The following is a 25,364-nucleotide window of genomic DNA, read 5'->3' on the forward strand; positions in this document are numbered from 1 at the left end:
TCATTTTGGAGTTTTTCGAATAGTCTGTGAAGGACAGGCGTTAGCTCCTCCTTAAATGATTTGTAGAATTCTCCTGTGAAACCATCTGGTCCAGGGCTTTTGTGTGTTGGGAGTTTTTTGATGACTGCTTCAATTTCGTCTGCTGTTATTGGTCTGTTCAGGCTTTCTGCTGCTTCATCATTCAGTTTTGGAAGATTATATTTTTCTAGGAATGTGTCCATTTCACCTAGGTTTTCAAATTTCTTGGCATACAGGTCTTCGTAGTAATTTCTTAAAATCCTTCATATTTCTGTGGTATCAGTTATAATCTCTTCTCTGTCATTTCTAATTGTGTTTATTTGGATCCTCTCTCTTTTTTTCTTGGTGAGCCTGCTTAAAGGCTTGTCGATTTTGTTTATCTTCTGGATTCATTGATCATTAGAATTGTGCTTTTGGTCTCTATGTCATTTAACTCTGCTCTGATCTTGGTTATTTCCTTTCTTCTGCTTGCTCTGGGCTGTCTTTGTTATTGTTCCTCGAGTTCTTATAGGGGTAGGGTTAGGTTGTTTGTTTGAAATGTTTCTATCTTTTACAGGTAGGCCTGTATCACTATGAACTTCCCTCTGAGGATTGCCTTTGCTGTGTCCCATATGTTTTGGGTTGTTGTCAGTTCATTTTCGTTTGTTTCCTGAAACTCTGTGATTTCTTCCCTACTCTTCTTCTTGACTCATTCATTGTTTAATAGCCTGCTATTCAATCTCCATGATTTTGAGTGTTTTGGGTTTTTCCTTTGGGGTTGGTTTCTAGTTTCAGTCCCTGTGGTCATAGAAAATGCTTGATATGATTTCAACTGGCTTGAAATTATTGAGTCTTGTGTTGTTTCTATCACATGGTCTATCTTTGAAAATGTTCCATGTACACTTGAAAAGAATGTATATTCTGCTTCTTTGAGATGAAAAGCTCTATATATATCATTAAGTCCCTTTCATCTAGGATATTGTTCAGTGACACAATATCCTTCTTGATATTTTGTTTGGAAGATCTGTCCATGTTAACAGTGGGGTGTTAAAATCCCCTACTATAATTGTGTTGGTGTCAATATCTTTCTTGAAGTCTTCCAAGATTTTCTTTATGTATTTCGGTGCTCCAATGTTGGGTGCATATATACTTACAGTGTTTATGTCTTTTTGGTGGATTTTTCCGTTGAGTATTATGAAGTGACCTTCTGGGTCTCTCTTTGTGGCCCTTCTTTTGAAGTCTATTTGGTCTGATATGAGTATTGCTACCCCGGCTTCTTTTTCCCTGTCTGTTTGCTTTGAATATTTGTTTCTAGTCCTTCACTTTCAGTCTGTGTAGGTCTTTTGTCCTGAGGTAGGTCTCTTGTAGGCAGCAGATGTGTGGGTCCTGTTTTCTTATCCATTCAGCTATTCTATGTCTTTTCATTGGAGCATTTAATCAATTTACATTTAAGGTTATTATTGATAGTTATTCATTGTCATTTTTTCATACCTGTGTTCCTCTCTCTTTCTCTTTTCCTTCCTTTCCTTAAAGCAGGCCATTTAGGATCTCTTGCAGAGCTGGTTTGGTGGAGGTGTATTCTTTTAGACTTTTGTCTGGGAAACTCTTTATTTGGCCTTCTATCTTGACTGAGAGCCTTGCTGGGTAATGTGGCCTTGGTTGCAGGCCTCTGGTTCTCATTACCTGGAATATTTTTTGCCATTCTCTTCAGGCTTGGAGTGTTTCCATTGAGAAGTCAGCTTCTAACCTTATTGGGGCTCCCTTGTATGTTACTTCCTGTTTCTCCCTTGCTGCCTTTAAGATCCTCTCTTTGTCTTGGAATTTTGTCATTTTAATTATTATGTGTCTTGCAGTGGGCCTCTTTGGGTTCCTCTTGCTTGGGATTCTCTGTGTTCCCTGGATTTATGTGACTTTTTCTCTCATCAGATTAGGGAAATTTTCCATCATTACTTTTTCAAACAGGTTTTCTATCCCTTGCTCTTCTTCTTCTCCTTCTGGTATCCCTATCGTACGGATATTACGTTTCATGTTGTCCTGCATTTCCCTTAATCCCTCTTCATTCTTTCTGAGCCTCTTTTCCTTTTCTTGCTCTTTATGGGTGTTCTTTTTTCTCCAGCTCACTGATCCGTTCCTCTACTTCATCAAGTCTGCTTTTGATTCCTTCTCCACTGTTCTTCAGTTCAGAAATTGTATTCTTCATTTCCTCTTGGCTTTTGTTGATAATTTCTACTTTCTTTTTCATGTTGATATAGTTTGCAATGAGTTCATTGCAGTTTCCCTGTAGTTTCTGGTAGTTCTCTGTGAGCTCAGTGAGCTTCCTGATATCCATTGCTTGGAACTGAGTATCTGAGAGTTGACTTGCCTCTATTTCATTTAGCATTCTTTCTGAGGCATTCTCCTTTCCTTTCATTTGGGATTGTTTCTTTTTCTTTCCATTGTTTGTGAGACTCTTCTTGTTAGCCTCTTCCTCTTAAATTGAACTGCTCTGACTCCCTGGGTTTATGGTATGAATTTCTATGGTAGAATGCCAGTGGTATTCAGTGGTGCCGTCTCCTTAATCTCCTGAGCTCACTGGTCTTGGGCTGTTTTTTATGTTTTTCTCTGTATGTCTTTGGGTTTTGAATGTTGTTGGGTCTTTCTTTGATGGGTCCTTCCCTCATGCTGGTTAATTGAGGGTCACTCTATCCACCACGTCTTATATTCTGTTGTGCAAATGTGGACAGTTTGTGTTGAAGGTGATTCTTCTGTGTGTGTAAGGTTTTGAGGCTTCTCTCTCGTACTTGTTCAGTTATTTGTTCTGAGTAATTTCTCCACTATTTAGTTGTATTTGCAGATCATTCCTGGATTGAGGTTAGTGTGGCTTCACTCCATTCTTCACCTTCTTCCACTGTTATCTGTTGGTGGTTCCTTGGCTGGTGGGTTTCCTCTTCCAGCAGGTGTACAGTGTTCCCCGCTCCCACCTTGCAAGTTCTCTGGAGTAGCAAAGTGAAATCTGTCTCACTGTCTCGGTTATTAGGATGACCCCTGTTTGGGTCTAAGTCTGGTTTTTTCAGAGCTCCAAATTTTATTGCCTCACCTGTAGGAAAAGGAGGAAACAAAAGAAAAAAAGAAAGAAAATGGGAAGGAAGGAAAAAGGAATAGAAAAGGAAAGGAAGGAAGGAAGGTAGAAGGAATAAAAAAAGATCAGAGGAAGGAAAAGGAGAAGGAATTTTAAGAAAAATTTAAATAAATAAATAAATAAGTAAATAAATAAATAAAAGAAGGCAGGAAGAAGGAATAAAAAAGGTAAAGGATGGAAGGAAGAAGGAATAAAAAAAGAAAGAAGGACAGAAAGGAAGAAGGAATTTTTTTAAAAAAGTCTTTTGCTGGCTTTAAACTGGTCAGGTCAGTTCTGCTGGTCTTCCTGTCTATGAAACTGGAGGGGGTGGGTGGAGGGATTGGTTTCACTTTTCTCCCTTCCTGAGTCATAGTGTTCACTGTTGTCCAGCCTCCAGTCCAGTTCCTCAGAGTCCTTCTGCTCCCCTCTAGGCCTTTAGTCCACCAGTTGTGCTGTCCTTGAGGTACACCAATTAGGGGCAATTCACACTCCACCTTCTTGTTCTTTGCTGTCCTAGATGCTAGGGGCTCTGGGTGCTCCTTCAGGGTAGTTCAGCCCCCTACTGAGTCAAGTCTTTCCAGGGACTGCAGTCTCCCCTAGCCCTGCAGCTCCCCTCTGCTGGGCGTTCTGCCTTCCTCCTAGAGAGCGAGTAGGGCTCTGTGCACAGGGTCTAGGTGGGAGGTGTTCAGTCCCTGGTGCTTCAGGCGTGGTCACGCTCGGGCAGCCAGGCCATTGATCCGAGTGCATACCTACCCAGGGCTTCAGGTGTGGGCAGCCTGGACACTGATCTGGGAGCGCACCGACCTGGGCTTCAGGTGTGTGCTGGGTCTGCTTATCTGGTGTTCACCATCCAGCGGCTGAGGTGGTGGGGGCGCGAGAGGCCATGGCTGCTGCAGAGAATTCTCTAAATAGCCACTGAGTGCCTCTATTTTCTCTTTTTCTTTTCGAGAAATTCCTCCTATTCAAGCCCCCTGTCCAAACAAGCACCTGGCCTCTCACACAGCCCAGCCTGGCTTTCTCCCAAGCTTCTTGCAGTACACCCTGCGGCCCCCACCAGGGGCTTCAGCCGCCCTGGTCCCCGCGCTGGTCCCAGGGACCTTATTGTCCTTAAGCACTCTTCTTACTGTCTGATTTTTCAATGTCCTCTACAAGTTTTGGTTTCTGATCTTCATATATGCTGGAATACCGTTGGCTGTTCCCTCTGTTCCTCAGATCAGCTAGGCGTTTCACTGGTGCTGAGGGGAAGTGGACTCCACTCCCACCTATCTCATCACCATCTTCCTGTATCCAACTTTACTCTTTTTAACTAATCACTAAGTGTTTTCATTAAAAACCAAGTCTATCACGGGCAAAAATATTAAAATAATTCTTTACAAAACTGAGTTACTTCTTCAGCAGGGATATTCAAAAGCAAATAAAATTAATAGTTTACAATTACAATATCTTTCATATGTTGATGGTTATATGCAAGTTTTTGGTGGGTTCTGGAAATGTGAACTACATCTACAAAGAGTATAGTGGAAAATGAACATACCTTGATTTGTGCAAAGGGTCTTTCATAACCTCCAACATAGAGAAGGCCAACATTCTGAGGAAGTAACCTACAAAGAAAAAAAAAGTATTATTTAAAAAAATACTCTTCCTTAAGTGTAAGGTTACATAATCATCAGTTATATAGTAGATGAAAATAAATATATTGAAAAATGACTATCTATGCAGTTCTTTTTGTCTTTTGCACCAAGAGATAATAAGTAGCAAAAAAAATAATTCTTATACTTCAGAAAATAGTAGGTATATGTAGAACAGTCTAATATATTACTAATTCTAGCTAAATAACTACGTAGATCTCTGGGGGAGAATTAAATGAAATAATGCATATATTGAACAATCTACTGTAGGGAACCAGTCTGCTTGGCAATGGCGAATGTGACTCAGCCCTGCATCGGAAAGCCAACAGAAGCAAAGTGGTGGACAGGAGCCAGACCCTCAGACTGGTTTTCCCATGGGAACAAGGCCCAGAAAATGCATCCAGACTGTTTTCGCTTGCTCTTGCTAAGACTCCCTCACCCTGGTCTGAAACAGTAGATGTTTACTGCCTATATTCAAGGTAATTTCTAAAGCCTGTATGAACTTTCCCAAGGGCAGAGCCTAATCAGCTCGCTACCTTTCTCTTCTGCATTTGTTATTTTGTTTCTTTGATTGTACCTAAAATGTAGACAACAACATTCTATGTAACAGATAATAAATCCTTCTTTGATGTAGACCCTAGAGAAACAATAAAAGCCTATCCAGGCAAGGGTCGGGGCACTCTCCCCTTGAGAGAGTGGCCAAGGCTCTCTCCCATTGAGAAAAGCATCCATAGGACTCTCATCTCAAGAGAGTACCTGTACCATCCCTTTTTCTCCACAGGACTTCTGTAGTCTGTGTGCATTTGTTCTCATCTTTATCCACAAACCATGCAGACTCTGCAGGACAGAGTCTGCAACAATCTATAATGATTCAACTCAAGAAACATTCATTGTATGCCTCGGCTTTGCACTAAAGGAGATAATATAAAACTACACAATTAGGTCCCAAAATCTAACAAGAAAACCAGACATATAAATAATTAACCCTAACAAAAGGTGGACCCTGTTAAGTGCTATTTATAAAGGTATTTGCCATTGCAAAGCAGTGAAGTGAGAGGTACTTGCTATGGAGGGAGCTGAAAAAGTTTTCATAGGTGGGTTTTGCACTTAGCTTTATAGGGTGGATAAGGCAGAGAAAGAATTTTAAAGGAAGTCATATGGATGGAGTAAAGGACAATTTGGTTGGAGGTAAAAACCCAAAGGAAGTTTGGAATGTAACATGAAGAATGTAAAATGCAAGGGGAGATGGTGGCGACATAAGCTGGAGCAGAGTCCACTTCCCCCAGCACATGGGTGAAACACCTAGCCGATCCACTGAAGAACAAAGCAAACAGCCAACAGTACCCCAGCATATATGAAGATAGGAGACCAAAAAGTATACAGGACACTGAAAACCCAGACAGTGAGGGGATTGCTTCACAACAATAGGGTCCCTGGGACCAGTGTGGGGACCAGGGCGACTACAGCTCCAGGCCTGGAGCTCACTGGGTCTGCTGCAAGACTCTTGGAAGAGAGCCAGGTTAAGGGCTCCCTCCCCTGCCAAGCAAGGTTTGAGCAGCACCAAAGAGACCTCCTTGCTTGAAGTCAAAGGCGGGGAATAAGGATGAAGTGGTAAACCCACAGAGACCCTGTGTGCTGGAGAGAGTTGAGAGTTGGGCCATGATGGGCCCTGACCCAACAGTCCCCAGTCTAGCTGGAGAGGTGGGCTGTGCAAGAGGACAGTCCCTACCTTGTATGGAGCAGCACAATTGAGCAGGAGGAAATTCTCCAAAAGAAAAAGTGAAAAAAAGAGACACTTGGTGGCAGTTTGGAGAATTCTCCTGCAGCAGCCACTCTAGCCTCCGAGCCCACATCCTAGGTACCAGGGAGAGAGCACACCAAGGAAGACCCCCCAGAGCCCACATCCGAGGAAACGGGGTAAGTGCCCTCGAAGCTCCCACCCTTAGCCCCGAGGAGAGTGCACGCCTGAACCGGCCTCTGCTGGGGAACTGGGCTAAAGGCTGGCATACTGTTTCTCAGGAACTGAGAAGAGCGAAAATAAGCCCCCCCTCAGGTTGCTGCAGCCAAAAAGACCAGCAAAACTGGCTTGGCCAGTTTGAAGTCAGCAGGAGGCTTTTTTTTTTTTAAGTAATTCTTTATTAATTTTGTTTATTATTATTTTTATTCTTTTAACACCTTCTTCCTCTTTCCTTCTTTTCTTATTTTCTTCCTTTTCTGTCCCTTTATATCTCCTCTTCCTTCCTTCTTCTTTTTATTTTTTTTTAAATTCCTACAAGTGAAACAATAAAACCTGAAACTCTGAAAAGACCAGAGTTGGACCCAAACAGGGGGCATCCCAACAGCTGAGACAGTGAAACAAATTTCACTTTGCTACTCCAGAGATCTTGCAAGTTATTGTGTATTTGTATTATTATTTTTTTCCTTATTCTTACATCACTAATTTTATTAGTATTTTTGTATTTCTCTCCTTTCTGTTTAGTCTTCTTCACTTGACTGGTTAATTTGCATTGTTTGAGTGGTTTCCCTTGTTCTCTCCTTCATAGTGTCTTGTTAATTAACTGTCTTTCACTTCACTTGTGTTCCATTAGCACAACTCTAGGACCTGTGCCCCCTTTTCTACTTATCTAGATCACAAAGATTCTGTCATATGATTATTGCTCCATTATTATTGTAACTAAGAGCTATTCCATATATTTGTAAACACAGAACCCCTCCCAGATCTCAGCCCTCTTCACTGTTTCCGGAACTTTATTACTGGTGTGGTTAACTATATTCTCTCACACATTACACCTAATTTCTACCATTTACTCTCACTTTACCTCATAATCTGACCTCCCACAAGCTCACTGCTTTCTATTTCCAACAAACAATCCTTCCCCCACCCCCACCAAGGGTCTTATCTTCTTTCTACCCTTTCTAAAAAGTGGCTAGTTGGGTGAAATATCATGGTTAACACCATACATATCGAAACCATCTCCTACCTCTTTTCTAAGGCCTGGTACTTTAAATATCATAGAATACACTCCTGCTGTCTTAAACCATTTTGACTTCCCCCTCCAACATATAACAAAAAAAAAGTAGGGAGAAGCTGTGAACACCACGATACCTGCTGGATGAGAAAACCCACCAACAAAGGAACCACCAACAGATAACACCAGAAGAAAGTGAAAGACGGAGTGGAAACCACACTAACTCAACCCAGGACCTATCTGGAAATACACCTAAATAGTGGAGAAATTGCTCAGAACAAACAACTGAACACAAGCAAGAGAAAAGACTCAAAGCCTTGTTCACACAGAAGAACCAGCTCCAAAACAACCTGCCCACACCTGCACAACAGAAAACAAGAGGTGGTGGATAGACTGACCCTCAGAAAACCAGCTGGTGGAAAGGACCCATCAAAGAAAGCCCCAGCAACAACCAAAAAACAAAGACATACACAGAGCCAACATAAACCACAGCCCAAGATCAATAAGCTCGGGAGATCAAAGAGACTGTACCACTGATTCTCACAGCTATTACCACAGAAGTTTACATCATAAATCCAGGGAATCAGAACAGAGCAACTTAAGAAGCAGAGGCTAACAGGAAGAGTCTCACAAACAATGGGAAGATAAAGAAACAAACCCCAAATAAAAGGAAAGGAGGGAGTCCCAGAAACAATGCTGAATGAAGTAAGTCAACTATCAGATATTGAGTTCAAAGCACTGGTTATAAGGAAACTTAATGAGCTCACAGAGAATTACCAAAAACTACAGGGAAACTACAATGAACTCACTGCAAACTATATCAACATGAAAAAGGAAATAGAAAATATCAACAAGGGCCAAGAGGAAATGAAGAATACAATTTCTGAATTGAAGAACACAGTAGAAGGAATCAAAAGCAGACTTGATGAAGTAGAGGAACGGATCAGTGAGCTGGAGGACAAGGTAGAAAAAAACACCCAGAATGAGCAAGAAAAGGAAAAGAGGCTCAAAAAAGAATGAAGAGGGATTAAGGGAAATGCAGGACAACATGAAACATAATAATATCCGTATAATAGGGATACCAGAAGGAGAAGAAGAAGAGCAAGGGATACAAAACCTGTTTGAAAAAGTAATGATGGAAAACTTCCCTAATTTGATGAAAGAAAAAGTCACACAAATCCAGAAAACACAGAGAGTCCCAAGCAAGAGGAAACCAAAGAGGCCCACTGCCAACACACATAATAATTAAAACAGCAAAATTCAAAGATAAAGAGAGAAACTTAAAGGCAGCAAGGGAAAAACAGGAAATCACACACAAGGGAGCTCTGATATGCCTAGCAGCTGTCTTTTTAATGGAAACGCTACAAGCCGGAAGGGAATGGCAAGAAATATTCCAAGTAATGAAAACCAGAGGCCTGTAACTAAAACTACTTTATCCAGCAAGGCTCTCAATTGAAATGGAAGGCCAAATAAGGAGCTTCCCAGATTAAAGAAGCCTCAAAGAATATACCTCCTCCAAAACAGCTTTGCAGAAGATGCTAAAGGGCTTGCTTTCAGAACAGGAAGAAAAACAGTGAAAGAGAAACAAAGGTACCAAAAAATGGCAACGAGTAAGTACTTATCAATAATAACCTTAAATGTAAGTGGATTAAATGCCCCAATCAAAAGACATAGAATAAACTGAATGGATAAGAAAGCATGACCCACACATATGCTGCCTAGAAGAGACCCACCTCAGGACAGAAGACCTACACAGACTGAAACGGAAGGGCTGGAAACAAATTTTCAAAGCAAATGGACAGTAAAAAAAAGCCAGGGTGGCAAAATACTCATATTGGAGAAAACAGACTTCAAAAACAGAGCCATAAAAAGATACCCAGAAGGTGACTTCACAATTCTTAAGGGAAGAATCTATCAAGAAGACATAAACATTGTAAATATATATATACCCAACACTGGAACCCCAAATACATAAAGAAAATCTTGGATGACTTCAAGAAACATATCGACTGCAACACAATTCAACTAGGAGATTTCAACACCCCACTGTCAAAAATGGACACATGTTCCAAACAAAATATCAACAAAGGTATTGTGGCATTGAACAATACCCTAGATGAAATGGACTTAATTAATATACACAGAGCCTTTCATCCAAAGAAGCAAAATTCACATCCTTTTCAAAGGCACATGGAACAGTTTCAAAGATAGACCACATGATAGGACACAAAACAAGCCTCAACAAGTTCAAGAAAATTGAAATCATATCAAGCATTTTCTCCAACCACAAGGAACTGAAACTAGAAACAAACCACAAGGGAAAAAAACCCCCAAAACTCAAAATCATGCAGATTGAATAGCATGCTATTAAACAATGAATGGGTCAAGAACCAGAGTAGAGAAGAAATCACAAAGTTTCTGGAAACAAACAGAAATGAACTCACAACAACGAAAACCTATGGGACACAGCAAAGGCAGTCCTGGGAGGGAAGTTCATAGCGATACAGGCCTACCTAAAAAGAACAGACACATTCCAAATAAAGAGCCTAACACTAAACCTACAAGAACTCGAGGAATAACAACGAAGACAACCCAGAGAAAGTAAAAAGAAGGAAAGAGCCAAGATCAGAGCACAATTAAATGACACAGAGACTAAAAGCACAATTCTAATAATCAATGAATCCAGGAGCTGGTTCTTTGAAAAGATAAACAAAATCGAGCCCTTAAGCCTTTAAGCAGGCTCATCAAGAAAAAAACAAAGAAGCCCCAAATAAACACAATCAGAAATGAAAGAGGAGAGATTATAACCGATACCACAGAAATAAAAAGGACTGTAAGAAATTACTACAAAGAACTATATGCCATGAAATTTGAAACCTAGATGAAATGGACAAATTTCTAGAAAAATATAATCTTCCAAAAATGAATGAAGAAGCAGCAAGCCTGAATAGAACAATAACACCTCATAAAATTGAAACAGTAATGAAAAAGCATCCAACACTCAAAAGCCCTGGACCAGATGATTTCACAGGAGAATTCTACAGAGCATTTAAGGGAGAGCTAATTCCCATCCTTCACAGATTATTTCAAAAAACTGAAGAAGATGGAAGACTCCCGAACTTCTTTTATGAAGCCAACATCATCCTAATCCCAAAACCAGATAAAGACATAACAAAGAAAGAAAACTTCAGGCCAATATCACTGATGAACATAGACACTAAAATCCTCAAGAAAATATTGGCAAACTGTATCCAGCAGTATGTTAAAAAGATCATACACCATGACTAAGTGGGATTCATACCAGGGATGCAAGGATGGTCCAATATTTGCATACAAAAGCAAAGACAAAAACCACATGATCATATCAATAGATTCGGAAAAAGCATTGGATAAGGTACAGCACCCATTTATGATAAAAACACTCAGCAAAGGGGAATAGAGGGAGCATTCCTCAACATAATAAAGGCCATATATGAAAGACCTATAGCCAACATCATACTCAATGTACAAAAACTTAGAGCTTTCCCACTAAGATCAGGAACAAGACAAGGATAGCCTCTCTCACCACTCCTATTCAACATAGTACTGGAAGTCCTAGCCACAGCAATCAGAAAAGAAAAAGAAATAAAAGGCATCCAAATTGGAAAGGAGGAAATGAAATGGTCACTGTTTGCAGATGACATGATAGTGTACATGGAAAATCCTATAGACTCCACCAAAAAACTACTCCACCTAATAAATGAATTTGGCAAAACAGCCGGTTACAAATACTCAGACATCAAAGGCATTCTTATATACCAACAATGAAAGATCAGAAACAGAAATCAGGAAAAAAATGCCATTTGATGTAACAACAAGAAAATAAAGTACCTGGGAATAAACCTAACTAAGGAGGTAAAAAACCTGTACTCAGAAAACTACACAACACTGAAGAAAGAAATTAAGGAAGACACAGACAAATGGAAGCATGTACCATGCACGTGAATTGGAAGAATTATCATCATCAAAATGGCCGTACTACCCAAAGCGATTTATAGATTCAATGCAATTCCTATTGAAGTACCAATGACTTATTTCACAGATATAGAACAAATAGTTCAAAAATTTATATGGAACCATAAATGCCCCTGAATAGCTGCAGCAATTTTGAGAAAGAAGAACAAAGCAGGAGGGATCAAAATGCCTGATATCAAACTGTCCTACAAGGCCACTGTAATCAAAACAGCCTGGTACTGGCATAAAAACAGGCACATAGACCAATGGAACAGAACAGAGAGCCCAGAAATAAACCAACTCTTTATGGTCAATTAATATTTGACAAAGGAGGCAGGAGCATAAAATGGAGCAAAAACAGCCTCTTCAACAGATGTTTTTGGGAGATCTGGACAGCTACATGCAAAAAATTGAAACTCGATCACCAACTTACACCATACACAAAAATAAACTCAAGATGGATAAAAGACCTAAATATAAGTCGTAACACCATAAAAGTCCTAGAGGAAAACATTGGCAGGAAAATCTCAGATATTCCACGAAGCAACATCCTCATAGACATGTCCCCTAAAGCAAGGGACATGAAGGAAAGAATAAACAAATGGGACCTCATCAAAATAAAAAGCTTCTGCATGGCTAAAGAAAACAGCATTAAAATGAAAAGAGAACCAACAGTATGGGAAAACATATTTGCCAATGATACCTCAGACAAGGGCCTGATCTCCAAAATACATAAATAATTCACATGAGTCCACTCCAGGAAGACAAACAACCCAATTAAAAAATGGGCAAAAGACTTGAACAGACACTTCTCCAAGGAGGACATACAGAGGGCCCAGAGACATATGAAAAGATGCTCAGCATCAGTAGCCATCAGAAAGATGCAAATTAAAAATACAATGAGATACCATCTCACACCGGTCAAGGTGGCCAACATAAACAATCAACAGACAAATGTTGGAGAGGATGTGTAGAAAAGGGAACCCTAGTGCACTGTTGGTGGGAATGCAGACTGGTGCAGCCATTGTGGAAAACAGTATGGAATTCCCTCAGAAAATTAAAGAGAGAACTGCCTTTTAACCCAGCAATTCCACTGCTGGGATTATACCCTATGAACGCTGAAGCACCAATTCAAAAGAACTGGTGTTTCATAGGCACCCCAATGTTCATAGCAGCACAATTTACAATAGCCAAGTACTGGAAGCAACCTAAGTGCCCATCAGCAAATGACTGGATCAAAAAACTATGGTACATTTACACAATGGAATTCTATGCAATGGAGAGAAAAAGGAGCTCATACCCTTTGGGATGGCATGGTTGGAACTGGAGAGCATTATGCTAAGTGAAATAAGCCAAGCAGTAAGGGACAAATACCATATGATCTCACCTCTAAGTCGAACATAATCAACAAAAGAAAAAAGCATACACAATATAACCATAGACATTGAAGTTAAGTACAATCTAACAATAGCCACAGGGGAGGGAGATGGGGACAGTGGAGAGAACGGTTTTTGGGAACAACTATAAAGGATACATGGATAAAACCAAGGGGCGGTGGCGGTGGAAGCAAGAGAGGGTGGTGGGTTTGGTTGGGGTGGGTGGGGGGAGAAAATGCAGACAACTGTAATTGAACAACAATAAAATAATTTTTAAAAAAATGTTAAATGCCTTTGTATATTTTATAAGCAATATAAAATCACATTTTTATAATACATACTTAATTCTTATAAAAACAATAAATGCATATGAAAATAAACATCAAACCATACAGAGGGTGGATAAATATGGTTACCTTCCCTGCATAACCCCGTCCTCCTATTCCCACTTCACAGAGGTCCATCATTCCTGACTGCATGTAAACATTGTGAATGAAGAAATACCTGCATTAGAACTGTGCTTGTAGAATTTGTAGTGGTGCTAGGCAGTAAAAGGGCATAATTAGATATCTATTGTTTATTTCATCTATTATCATAAATATTTTCATAATGGACACTGTGAGTTAATGGACACAACATCAGTCTTAACATTGTTGTACATTAATACAGAGAAAAAATTTCCTATACCCCACCCAAAGCAACTAGGCCAAAATATGTCTCCTCAGAATCTAGACAGAGTTAACAGCCTTTTATGGCAGGTAAAAAATTACCTCCAGGATGAATGTTAATTCTATTACATGAATCTGAGAATGGAATATTGAGTATTATCTAAAGTAAAAAAAAAACCTAAAAATCAAAATGGAAAATTCTCAGTGTACCATATTGTTCAAATCATAGAATATATGAACAACACTTTGCCTCCTTCCATAACCAAAAGGAGGACAACAACAAATTTATAAAACAAAAAATAACCAGAAGTGCCAGAAAATCGAATTGTATGGAGGTGTGATAACCAAGCAGTTAAAGAAGAAACATTCATTCAGACTGGTAGGAGGGGCAGACACAGGCAGCTGGGCAGAGAGGACCACAGCAAGGCGGTGGATGGTGGACCAGGTGGTCCCACATTTGCGTGCAGATAACTGGGAAGAACAACCAGGGAGTGAGACAGACAGTACAATCCAGGGTTCCAGCAGGGGGAAATAAAACCTCAAAACCTCTGGCTGTAAAAACCTGTGGAGGTTGTGGTGGCAGGATAAACTCCCAGCCTCACAGGACAGTTTGTTGGAGAGACCCACAGGGTCCTAGAATGTACGCAAACCAACCCATCTGGGAATCAGCACCAGAAGAGCCCAATTTGCTTGGGGACAGCAGGGGAAGTGACTGAAAGCCAGCAGAGAGCGCCAAAAGAGGCATTGTTCCCTCTTTGACCCCTCCCCCACATACAGAACCACAACACAGCAATGTGTGTTGCCCCACCCTGGATAATACCTAAGGCTCCACTCCTTACAACATAGCAGCTATGCTACGACAAAAAAATATGGCCCAAATGAAAGAACAGGTCAAAGCTTCAAAAATAGAACTAAGCGATGAAGACATAGCCAACCTATCAGATATAGGGTTCCAAACACTGGTAACCAGGATGCTCACAGAAATGGTTGAGTATGGTAACAAAATAGAGGAAAAAATGAAGGCTATACAAAGTGAAATGAAGAAAAATGTACAGGGAACCAACAGTGACGGGAAGGAAACCAGGACTCAAAACAGTTTGGAGCAGAAGGAAGAAAGAGACATTGAACCAGAGCAGAATGAAGAAACAAGAATTCAAAAAAATGAGGAGAGGCTGAGGAACCTCCAGGACAACTTTAAACATTCCAACATCCAAATCATGGGGGTGCCAGAAGGAGAAGAGGAAGGGCAGGAAATGGAAAACTTATTTGAAAACATAATGAAGGAGAACTTCCCCAATCTGGTGAAAGAAATAGACTTCTAGGAAGTCCAGGAAGCTCAGAGAGTCCCAAAGAAGCTGGACTCAAGGAGGAACGCACCAAGGCACATCATAATTACATTATCCAAGATTAATGATAAGGAAAGAATCTTAAAAGCAGCAAGAGAAAAGAACACAGTTACCTACAAAGGAGTTCCTATAAGACTATCAACTGATTTCTCAACAGAAACCTTACAGGCAAGAAGGGTCTGGAAAGAAATATTCAAAATCATGAAAGGCAAGGACCTACATTCAAGATTACTCTATCCAGCAAAGCTATCATTTAGAATGGAAGGGGAAATAAAGTGCTTCCCAGACAAGGTCAAGTTAAAGGAGTTACTTATCATCACTAAGCCCTTATTATATGAAATGTTAAAGGGACTTATCTAAGAAAAAGAAGATAAAAAATAAGAACAGTAAAATGACAACAAGCTTACAACTATAAACAAATGAACCTAAACAGAAACAAAAACAAACTAAGCAAACAACTAGAACAGGAACAGAATCACAGAAATGGAGATCACATGGAGGGTTATCAGTGGGGGGGGATGGGGGAGAATGGAGGAAAGGTACAGGGAATAAGAAGCATAATTGGTAGGCACAAAATAGACAGGGGGAGGTTAAGAATAGTATGGGAAATGGAGAATCCAAAGAACTTGTATGTACGACTCATGGACATGAACTAAGGGGAGGGGAATACTGGTGGGAAGGGAAGTGCCAACTGGAGGTGAATAAAGGGGAGAAAAAAATGGAACTGTAGTAACACAATCAGTAAAATATATTTAAAAAATAAAATATGAACAGAAGCTATTCTTTTAAAATTAGTGACTTCAAAACCCTACTTCAACAATTCCAAGATATGCATTTATTTATATTTTAACTTCTATGATATTAGGATGCCCCTGATACTCTGTTTCTTATAATCATTGTCACCAGGTGAGATGGTTTTAAGGTGGCTGTGTGATTGATTACCTTCCACTTATTTAGTTCAGTAAGAATAAGCATACTCGCAAAGCACTTTACATTTTATAAAATAAAGTACATATTCAGTCTCTTGGGAACGTCCTATGTTACTGGACTTTCTTTAAAGGCCTACAAAGCATTAAAGGCCAGGGGAAGAATGTTAATAGCTGGTGAACACAATCCTAAATTAAACCAACTTAGCAAAAACTACTTGAATACAGTGATACTTGTAGTAGTTCATTTTACTTAGCACGTTGTTGAAGGTTATAAAATGACAAAAGGCATTTGTTCACTGGATACAAGTAGAAACCATAGAAAATGTCCCCAAATCTCAACTGTGATTTGAAGAATTCCTTAGCCATCAATTGATAAATCAATTGCTCCTACCAATAGAACTTTAAATCTCTCATAAACCATTGTTAGTATCATAAATTTAATGTTAGTTAAATGTAACAGTGGTAATTTATTTCTCAAAATATTTGCTTGTAACTAAATGCCTCTATAATGTGACTACCAAAGCAGCTAGTTTGGCAAGTAGCAATAAAGAGGCACTGTTGGGGGTCAGGGGAGACTCTACTAGAGTTTTGGAAAAGAGAAAGACAGGCAAGACCAATGTTTATTTTGTTTCGATTTTCCAAATACAAATATTAACAAGTATCTATCTACACTGGAAAGAAAGCTGCAAAATTATTTCCAGAAAAACTTCTTACATAAAGGAAAATAAAATTTGTCGGGTTATGAAATAAACATTATTTTAAAAGATGCCATTTACCATAAACTGATGATGTATATTGCTTTAAAAGAAAATTGTCTAGAATTATTTCAAACTGAAAGTTTAGAAAAGAAAAAGGGGATCTTTTTAAAAATAAGAATAAGCAAAATAACTTAAAATTGACAGTTCTATATACAAGCCATAATTACAATACCCATTAACAGATATATTTTTAAACTGCAACAAAAAACCTTGAAAAAACTTACATTATCTTGAATACTGACTCACAGAAAATCACACTTCTTAGCCAAACAGCAAGTTCTACAAAGAGTAGACCACATCTAATTTATTGACCTCTAGGGGGAAAAAAGACAAAACGAATGCACTTAATGTGGGATCAATAGTGCCCTTTTGAATTTGAGAAAATGCATATTACTGAGAAGGCCTACATTTTTTGAGACATCCGGCAGAAAGTAAATAAAAGCGACATGTGTGCTTAGGCTCAGATAAAACTTGAATGAGCCCCTTTGTGAATTTATTATTATCCTTAGAAACTTTTCATAGCTTATTCTATACTTCACTGCTTTCTAAACCCTAAGAAACATAACAAATAAACTTTTGTAAAAAATAAACAAAAACCCACCATCACCAATAACATGTGTAAATAATCTATGTGTCAATAGAAATAAACTACCTAAAATGATGTTTGATTAAATGAAATATATACTGAATGAAATAAATAAAATAAATAAGTAAGATGCTAAAGTAAACAATAGAAAGCTGGATCAGTCTTGACCGGTGTGACTCAGTTGGTTGGGCATCGTCCCACAAAGTGAAGGTTGCTGGTTTGATGCCATGTCAGGACACATGTCTAGGTTGTGGGTTTGGTCCCAGGTTGAGTGCGCATGAGAGGCAAGAGATCGATGTTTCTCTCCCTCTCTTTCACCCTCTCTCTAAAAAGAAATAAAATCTTTTTTAAAAAGAGAAAATTAAAAAAAGAAAGCTGAATCATTCTGCAAAGGTATATAAGAAATGCTGAGCTACCAATATTCAGAAAATACCCTATCTTACATCATACACAAAAATCAACTCAAAACGGATTACAGACTTCAATGTAAGACCTGAAACCATAAAACTCAGTTGTTGGTTGGAGCGCTGTCCTGGAAGTAAAAGGTTGCAGCTTCAATTCCAGGTCAGGGCACATACCTAGTTTGCAGGTTCGATCCTCAGTCAGAGTACACATGAAGGCAACCTATCGATGTTTCTTTCTCTCTCTCAGCAATGAAAAAAAATGTCCTTGGGTGAGGTTTAAAAAAAAACCCTCCTAGAAGAAGTGTAAGGTGTAAGTTTCTTGACACTGGTTTTAGCAAACATTTTTTTAGACCGACACCAAAAGCAAAGACAGCAAAAACAAAAACAATAAAACAGTGGGACTACATCAAACTAAAAATCTTCACAGCAAACAACCAACAAAGTGAAAAGGGAACTACAGAGTGGGAAAAGATATTTTGCAAATCATATATCTGATTAGAGGTTAATATCCAAAATATATGAAGACTCACATAGTAAAATAAATAAATAGATAGATAGATAAATAACAGATTAAAAAATGGGCAGAGGAACTAAAAAGAATATGCAAATGGCCAATAGATACATGAAAGGTACTCAACATCACTAATCATCAGGGAAATGTAAATCAAAACCACAACAAGATATTACCACCTCACACCTGTTAAAACACAAAGATAAGTAAAGTTTTGGTGAGAATGTGGAAAAATAGGGAGCCCTTTGCATTGTTGGTGGAGATGTAAATTAGTGCACCCATTGTGCAAAACAGTATGTGGGTTCCTCAAAAAAATTAAAAACAGAACTACCATGTGATCCAGTAATTCTACTTCAGGGTATAAATCCGAAGGAAATGAAATGACTCTCTGGAAATGAAATGACTCATGTTCACCATAGCATTATTTATAACAACCATAAAGAGAAAGAAAATCATGCCATTTGCAACAACATGGATGAAACTTAAGCGCATTATGCTAAATAAAATAAGTCATACAGAGAAAGACAGCCACTATGCGATCTCATTTGTATGTAATATCTAAAAAAACAATCTCCTAAAAACATAGACCAGATTGATGGTTGCCAAAGGTTGGGCAGGGGGGAAATTGGGTGAAGGTAGTTAGTCCAAGTTATAAGCTTCCAGTTAGGAGATAAATGAAATGTAAAGCACGGTGACTACAACTAACAACATTGTAGCGTGCATCTAAAAGCTCTCATCACAAGAAGTGAAACTGTAACTATATCAAGTGATGATGGTCAACTAAACTTACTGTGGTAAACAATTCACAATTCATTATGGTATACACCTTAAGTCAATACAATATTATATGTCAATTCTATCTCAATCAGCTAAGGGAAAAAAGAAATACTAATTTAAAAAAAAACATTGTTCACATACTGAAAGAAGCCACCAAGTAGAAGAAATTTATAACATGCATTATCTCCTAAATTGAACACACACGTAACCTAGGACCTAGCAATTCCAATTTTACTTATATGTCCAAAAGACATATGTGTGCCTGGTCTTAAACACACACACACACACACACAAAAACACATTTGGCTATTATGGCTGATCACTCTAGAACTGCCATCCATCCAAAAAACATACTATATTATGTTTTATATATACAGGGTGGGACAAAAGTAGGTTTACAGTTATTTGTATGGAAAATAATACAAATAACAAATAAATAAGAATAAACTCTGTATGGAAAATAATACAATAATTTATAAATAATAAAATAAGAGTAAACTCTGATCATAACTGTAAACCTACTTTTGCCCCACCCTGTATAGAGAGAAAGCAATAAAAAGGAATGACTTCCATACATCAAGGACGAATTTCTAATTCACAATAATGAGCAAAAAAAGAATATAGGTTTGCATTTAGGTAAGTTCCTGAAACAGCTAAAACCAAATCCTACTGTTTAGAGATGCAAATCTAAGTTATAAAAGTATAAAAAAGAGCAAGGAAGTAAAACCAGAAAAGTCAGGATAGTGGTTATCCTTGGTGGGAGGGAGAAGTCTGTGAATGAGGAAGAGCATGCTGGAGGCATCTAAGATGCTATTTCGTTCTTGTCCTGAGGAAATGGGGTTGCTTACATGAAATTTCATTAAGATGTATGTTTTCTGTATGTTTCTGTATGTATATTATATTTCATAATATAAAAGGTCTTAATATAAAAAAGCACTAAGAAAAAAAACCAACATAAGCTATCAGTAAGAGAGTTAGAGTGACTCCTAACTTAGGGATACAGTATTAATTGTTACATTAACATATTTTAATATTCTTGTATAAACAGACGTGTATTTTAGGAGATTAGCTACTAGGAAGTCCAAAAGTCACTCATCCCCTTCTCTGTATTGGAGCTACTTATTCTATGGCATAAATATAAAGTGAAAACACAATACTCATATCTAGACATAGTGGCTTTAAATACAAAGGCATTCAAACTTATAAGAGAAACAATTACATTAAAAATGTACAAACAAACTTTCCACTCCCAGCCAAGACAGAGCAGCAAAGACTGGACTAGGCCCTCCTCCTACTAAATGACTAAAAGTGCAGGGTGGCTTAATGGCTTTCAGAAATTGGACAAGAGGCAGCACAGGTCAGTGGTACCTGAGAAAAGGGAAACAAATTACTTGATTCCTACCCCTGCCCCAGCTGACTACCTGGAATTTTTAGACCACAATGACTGGAAGGATCCAGGTCTATAGAGCCTAAAATATTTACCATATGGTCCTCTAGAGAAAAAAATTGCCAATGAAAGCACATGTCCACAACTTTCATAGAAGTGTATTCCTAATAACTCCAGACTGGAAACAGCCCAAATGTTGATCAACAGATGAATGGGTAAGTAAACTGTGATCCATTTACGCAATAAAATACTACCTATCAATACAAAGAAATTGACTATTGATACACATATAAATTTAATATTGAAAGAAGCACTGGAGGGGGTAACGTATGTTTCCATTTATATGAAACTATAAAAATTACTACTTCCATTTATATTAAATTCTAGAAATTACTCAATAAAGCTGTAAAAAATGTACTGTAAAAGAAACTTCATCTTCTAAATTCTGTTAACTACACTAAAAGAAGTCTACAACTGTTCATAGACCACACAGCGAACTGATCCTATAAATAACTCTAAATTGATCCACCCTGACCAGTCTAAATGAATAGTTGATTCATTATTTGAAGAACTGCCTGTGTAAACATGCACTGAATAGGTTGGCAAGTGGATTTTAATAGGGATATCATTAAACACATATAGCTCTCTGCCTAGTTTGTTATTTAATGATCCTAAGAATTATTCTATGGCTGACTTCTACCTACAAAAGAAGAGAGGGGAGAAGGATTTATGTAGGGATTAGCCTCAAATCTAAACATGTGGAATCATCCAAATCATCATCAAATCCATAAATCTGCATCTCCTTGATACTGACCCCATGAAGTATGTGTAAATAACATTTGTTGAAAGGTTAAACAGAATAAAATTTTCATTTCCTGTATTGGGAAATCCTAAATCTTATTTTTTTCTCCTCTATTTTTGTCATACAAGTTCCCCTTGTATACTTCAAACAAAAATTTGACTGTGAAGTCTTCCTTTTCCCCTGGGAAAATGTAGGAACATTATGTTAAGAAGCTGTCTCTGCAGAAAAAGAAGTACAAAAGATGCTTTGGAGAATAGAAACAGAAATTTAAGCTGAGCAAATATAATTTACAATTCAATTTTTTTAGTCTAAATTATAGCACCATGTCACATATTACCAGCAATTTCAATAATAGCTATGATCAATCAAAAAGAAAAATGTTGTTTTTTTAAAACCACAGACCCCAGAATGACTGAGATTAGCATATTCTACACTGAAAAAAATTACTGCAAATCTGAATTTCAGCTTCATAGAACGCTCCTCAATACTGACTGACACATGAACTAACCAAAAATAGAGAACTCCCTAAGTGTCTCATTGAAAGAATACACATTAAATTGGTCTTTTCTTTGTTATTAATTATAATTTGAATACTCCTCTAGTAAATATTACATATGCATCCCTTTTCTTAAAATATGGATTGTGTTATTACCTTTTTCATTGGTAGGCATGTACTAACTATCTTTACTTTTAAAAGAAATGAGTTCTTTATCATTTTCATGTCTTTAGTTACAAATATGAATCAACTTATTTTGAGTTAGCCCAACAGCTTGTTCCCGCCTTAATTGAATCAGTATATTCTTTTGTTTAGAGTAACTACTGATTGGTTGTAGTTTGTAAAGCCCTTAAAAAACTTTTTACCTAGCTGAATAGCTCTGTAACAGAATTTGAACTATGACAATTCATTTTATCCTTTATTTTGATATCTGCCCCAAACACATTTATAACTAATGATAACACTAGAACTATTTTTAATTACTTCAAATTTAAAAGTAATTGACTAGAATGTTGACCTACATGTCAATTATTTTGCTTAAAAATAATTATATTTATCCTTGATATATGCCTTGATCAACTAACAATTAAAAGTCAACATAATGTGTGAGATAGTTTAACCTCAATAATGTAACAACTATAATCTAGTCCTGATATTCAAGAATCCCATTGTGCTGGCAGGAATTCATAAGAGGTCCATAGTGATGTCCACACTATAAAGCATGATCATTTTAACATTTCTTAAAACCGTAACAACTAAATGTTACGTAGCTGACTAGGCCCATACTTTACAAATGACTTAAAGACCCTCCTATTCGTATGGTGAAACTATTTTGATTATTCTTGAAAAATGAGGCGGAGGTATCTAATAACCATACGTTTCCATTCATTTTTCTATTCTATTAAATGACTTAGGTGAATTCTTGAAGCAAGTTATGGTCATTACAAGCTTAGAATGTGCTCAACAAAAACATGAGGGGTAGTCACACAATGTTATCTTTTCCTCAAACTAACAAGGCTTTCACCACAACTTAATAGCATGAAAGCATAATTAGTCATTTCATGAAAATATTTTAAAGATGTTTTAAAAATCCATTTATTCGTACACCATTGTTCACAGCATCATTATTCACAATAGTTAAAAGGTGGAAACAATCCATATGACTATCAACAACTGATAAACAAATGTGGCATATGCTACAACATGGTGAACTCTGAAAATGTTTCATATACTAAATGAAATAAGCTAGTCACAGAAGGACAGATAGTGTGTGTTCCCACTGATATGAGGAACCTAGTATCATCAAGTTCATAGAGACCAAAAGTAGAATAGAAGGGACCGGGGCTTGCTCGGTCAGGAATGAATGGGGAGTTATGTACAATGGACTCAAAGTTTGGGACTGATAAAAAAAAGTTCTGGAAACAGACAGTGGTGATGGCTGCACAACACCAACAAGGTGCTTAAAGTCACTGATTTGTGCACCTAAAAATGATTAAAACGGTATATTTGATGTTATACATATTTCATCAAAAAATTTTAAAGGCCAAAAATATCCATTCCTAAAATACAAGTTTATGAACAACTTCAAACATTTTTCTCTTCGATTGCCACAGTGATTGCTGCAAACCTCCTCCTTTCTCCAATCTCCTCTGGTCCGTCCCTTTCCCATCTCACTCCAAAAAACACTTCCAGTTCCCATTGAATGAAAACGATCCCATCTTGAGTTTATCCAACCTTCAGTTCACCTATGTTATATACACGTTTAGCTTTTCTCCTCATTTCCTTGCTAAAGCTATCTAGTCCTCCATTTATTTTATACCATCCCAACTTCAACACTTATTCTTTCTTTTCTCAAAGATCTGTAATCTTTTATTTTCTTTCTTTCTGCCAGTTAATCAAGAGGCTTACAAGGTCAGAAACCGTCATTCTGAAGTTGAGCTAACTAAAAATCACTACAAAGTGGATAATATTTATGGATGTAACCCTAAGACAGATGACTCACAATGGAGAGTTCTGGGTCTTTTCCGCTCAGGCTATTACAATGCTATGGAAAGGGCGGCTTCAAACCATTACATAGGTCTGATTCCTAACTGTGGTATCTATCAACCACTGTAAGCAATTCATTTAAGTCCTCTTTAGCATCAGTACTTTGTTGGGCAAATGGGTATGATTACTTCACAGAGACATTTTGAGGATTAAATGAAATAATACATGTATTTAATGTTTGTTCAGTCTTCATCAGTTGAATACATTAAATAACCAAGGTATATTCTCAAAATACATGACATTTAAAAAGAAAAACATGCCTTATATACAATATTGCAGTTTGAAGTTAATGACAAATAAGAGTTTAAATATATGAATCGGTCAGATTTATATGGCACACGCATATCTACATGCATGTACGAAAGAGGGAGAAAGAGAGAGGCCAGCAGTCAGAGGGAAGATGAAGACTGACATAACAGCACAGATGAGTTATCTGAATGCTAGAAAAGTACATACTAATGTAGAAGACTTAATTTTCCAAACTCTTTTGCAGCCAGGTGAAATATCCTATAGGCTCACCTAACTCTTTTTCTTTGATGCCATAGTTACAAGGCAAACTTCTGATGACTACATTTCCTGAGTAGTTAGATTAGAAATGAGATGCTGGAAATAGCAGGTCTGAGTATGCACATGTATGTATTTATGTGTGGTACACACACGTACATGAATAACATTATTATAAATTAGTACTAATACTTACAAAAGCAAAAACAATAATGACTGTAGTTGTTATTTACCGAGAACTTCAATGTGCAAGGCCCTGTGCTAAGTGCAACTTTACATTACACTGATCTCTCTGGTGAATACTCTTCGGTATTAGAAATTTAGGACTGTAGTTTAATCACGTCAAAGAATCTCAAGGGTTAGATGCCATTAATAATTACCCCCATTTAACTGATATGGAAGTTAACAAATTACTAATTTGCCTAGGAACACATAGCTTGTTAGAGGCAGAACTAAGAATCAAACTTGTCTTCCTCTGGCTCTTTGTTCTTAACTCTTATTTTGGATAGGCATTGTTTTAACAATAAACAAGTTTGGTTAAGGATAATTAATTCCCCACAATACAATCAACTCTGAGTGACAAAATTAGTGTGGGGCCTGCAAAGCTCTATCCAACCTCTTCAGGTGTGCAAAGTACCTCTTCAGTCAACATGTACTCCTTCTTAAAAAGAAAAATAAGGAAATAAAGATAGAGAGAAAGGCAACAACAAGGGAGGAAAATTAGGTCTAGCTTCTATGCACTTTGGCTCTCCCTCACCTTCTCCCTTTATGGAAATGGAATCATTCATTGCATGCTATTGATTTACAGTGTATGCCAGACTCTGGGCCAGGAACCAGAGACCATCCTGGCCCTCAACAGCTCAAAGCCTTAAGGAGGCAGCATGTTTGAATAAACTACAAAAAACTAAGATAAACTGCAAACTCTATTACAGACCCACATAAATTATACACTGTGGTAACCTTCTGACCTCTACAGACTTTTAAACATGGAAAGTTGAGGCTTGTATGTCAAGTGCAATTCCACATGCTTGTTTTTAGAGAATTCCTTTAGATATGCTCTGACTCAATACTGGAACCACTAATAACAAGC

At 37.8% G+C, this 25,364-nt stretch overlaps 1 protein-coding gene across 4 annotated transcripts in view; it reads right to left on the reverse strand.

Moving 5' to 3' along the window:
• Positions 1–25,364, reverse strand: part of RNGTT (RNA guanylyltransferase and 5'-phosphatase) — a 291,658-nt gene that overhangs the window by 47,011 nt on the left and 219,283 nt on the right. For all 4 annotated transcript variants that reach the window (XM_053913627.2, XM_053913626.2, XM_045188557.2 and 1 more), the window contains one exon: positions 4,629–4,695. In XM_053913627.2, coding sequence (XP_053769602.1) covers positions 4,629–4,695 — 67 coding nt within the window. The remainder of the gene's footprint in view (positions 1–4,628; positions 4,696–25,364) is intronic.

This window comes from Desmodus rotundus, chromosome 11, assembly GCF_022682495.2.
Source record: "Desmodus rotundus isolate HL8 chromosome 11, HLdesRot8A.1, whole genome shotgun sequence".
NCBI lineage: Eukaryota > Metazoa > Chordata > Mammalia > Chiroptera > Phyllostomidae > Desmodus > Desmodus rotundus.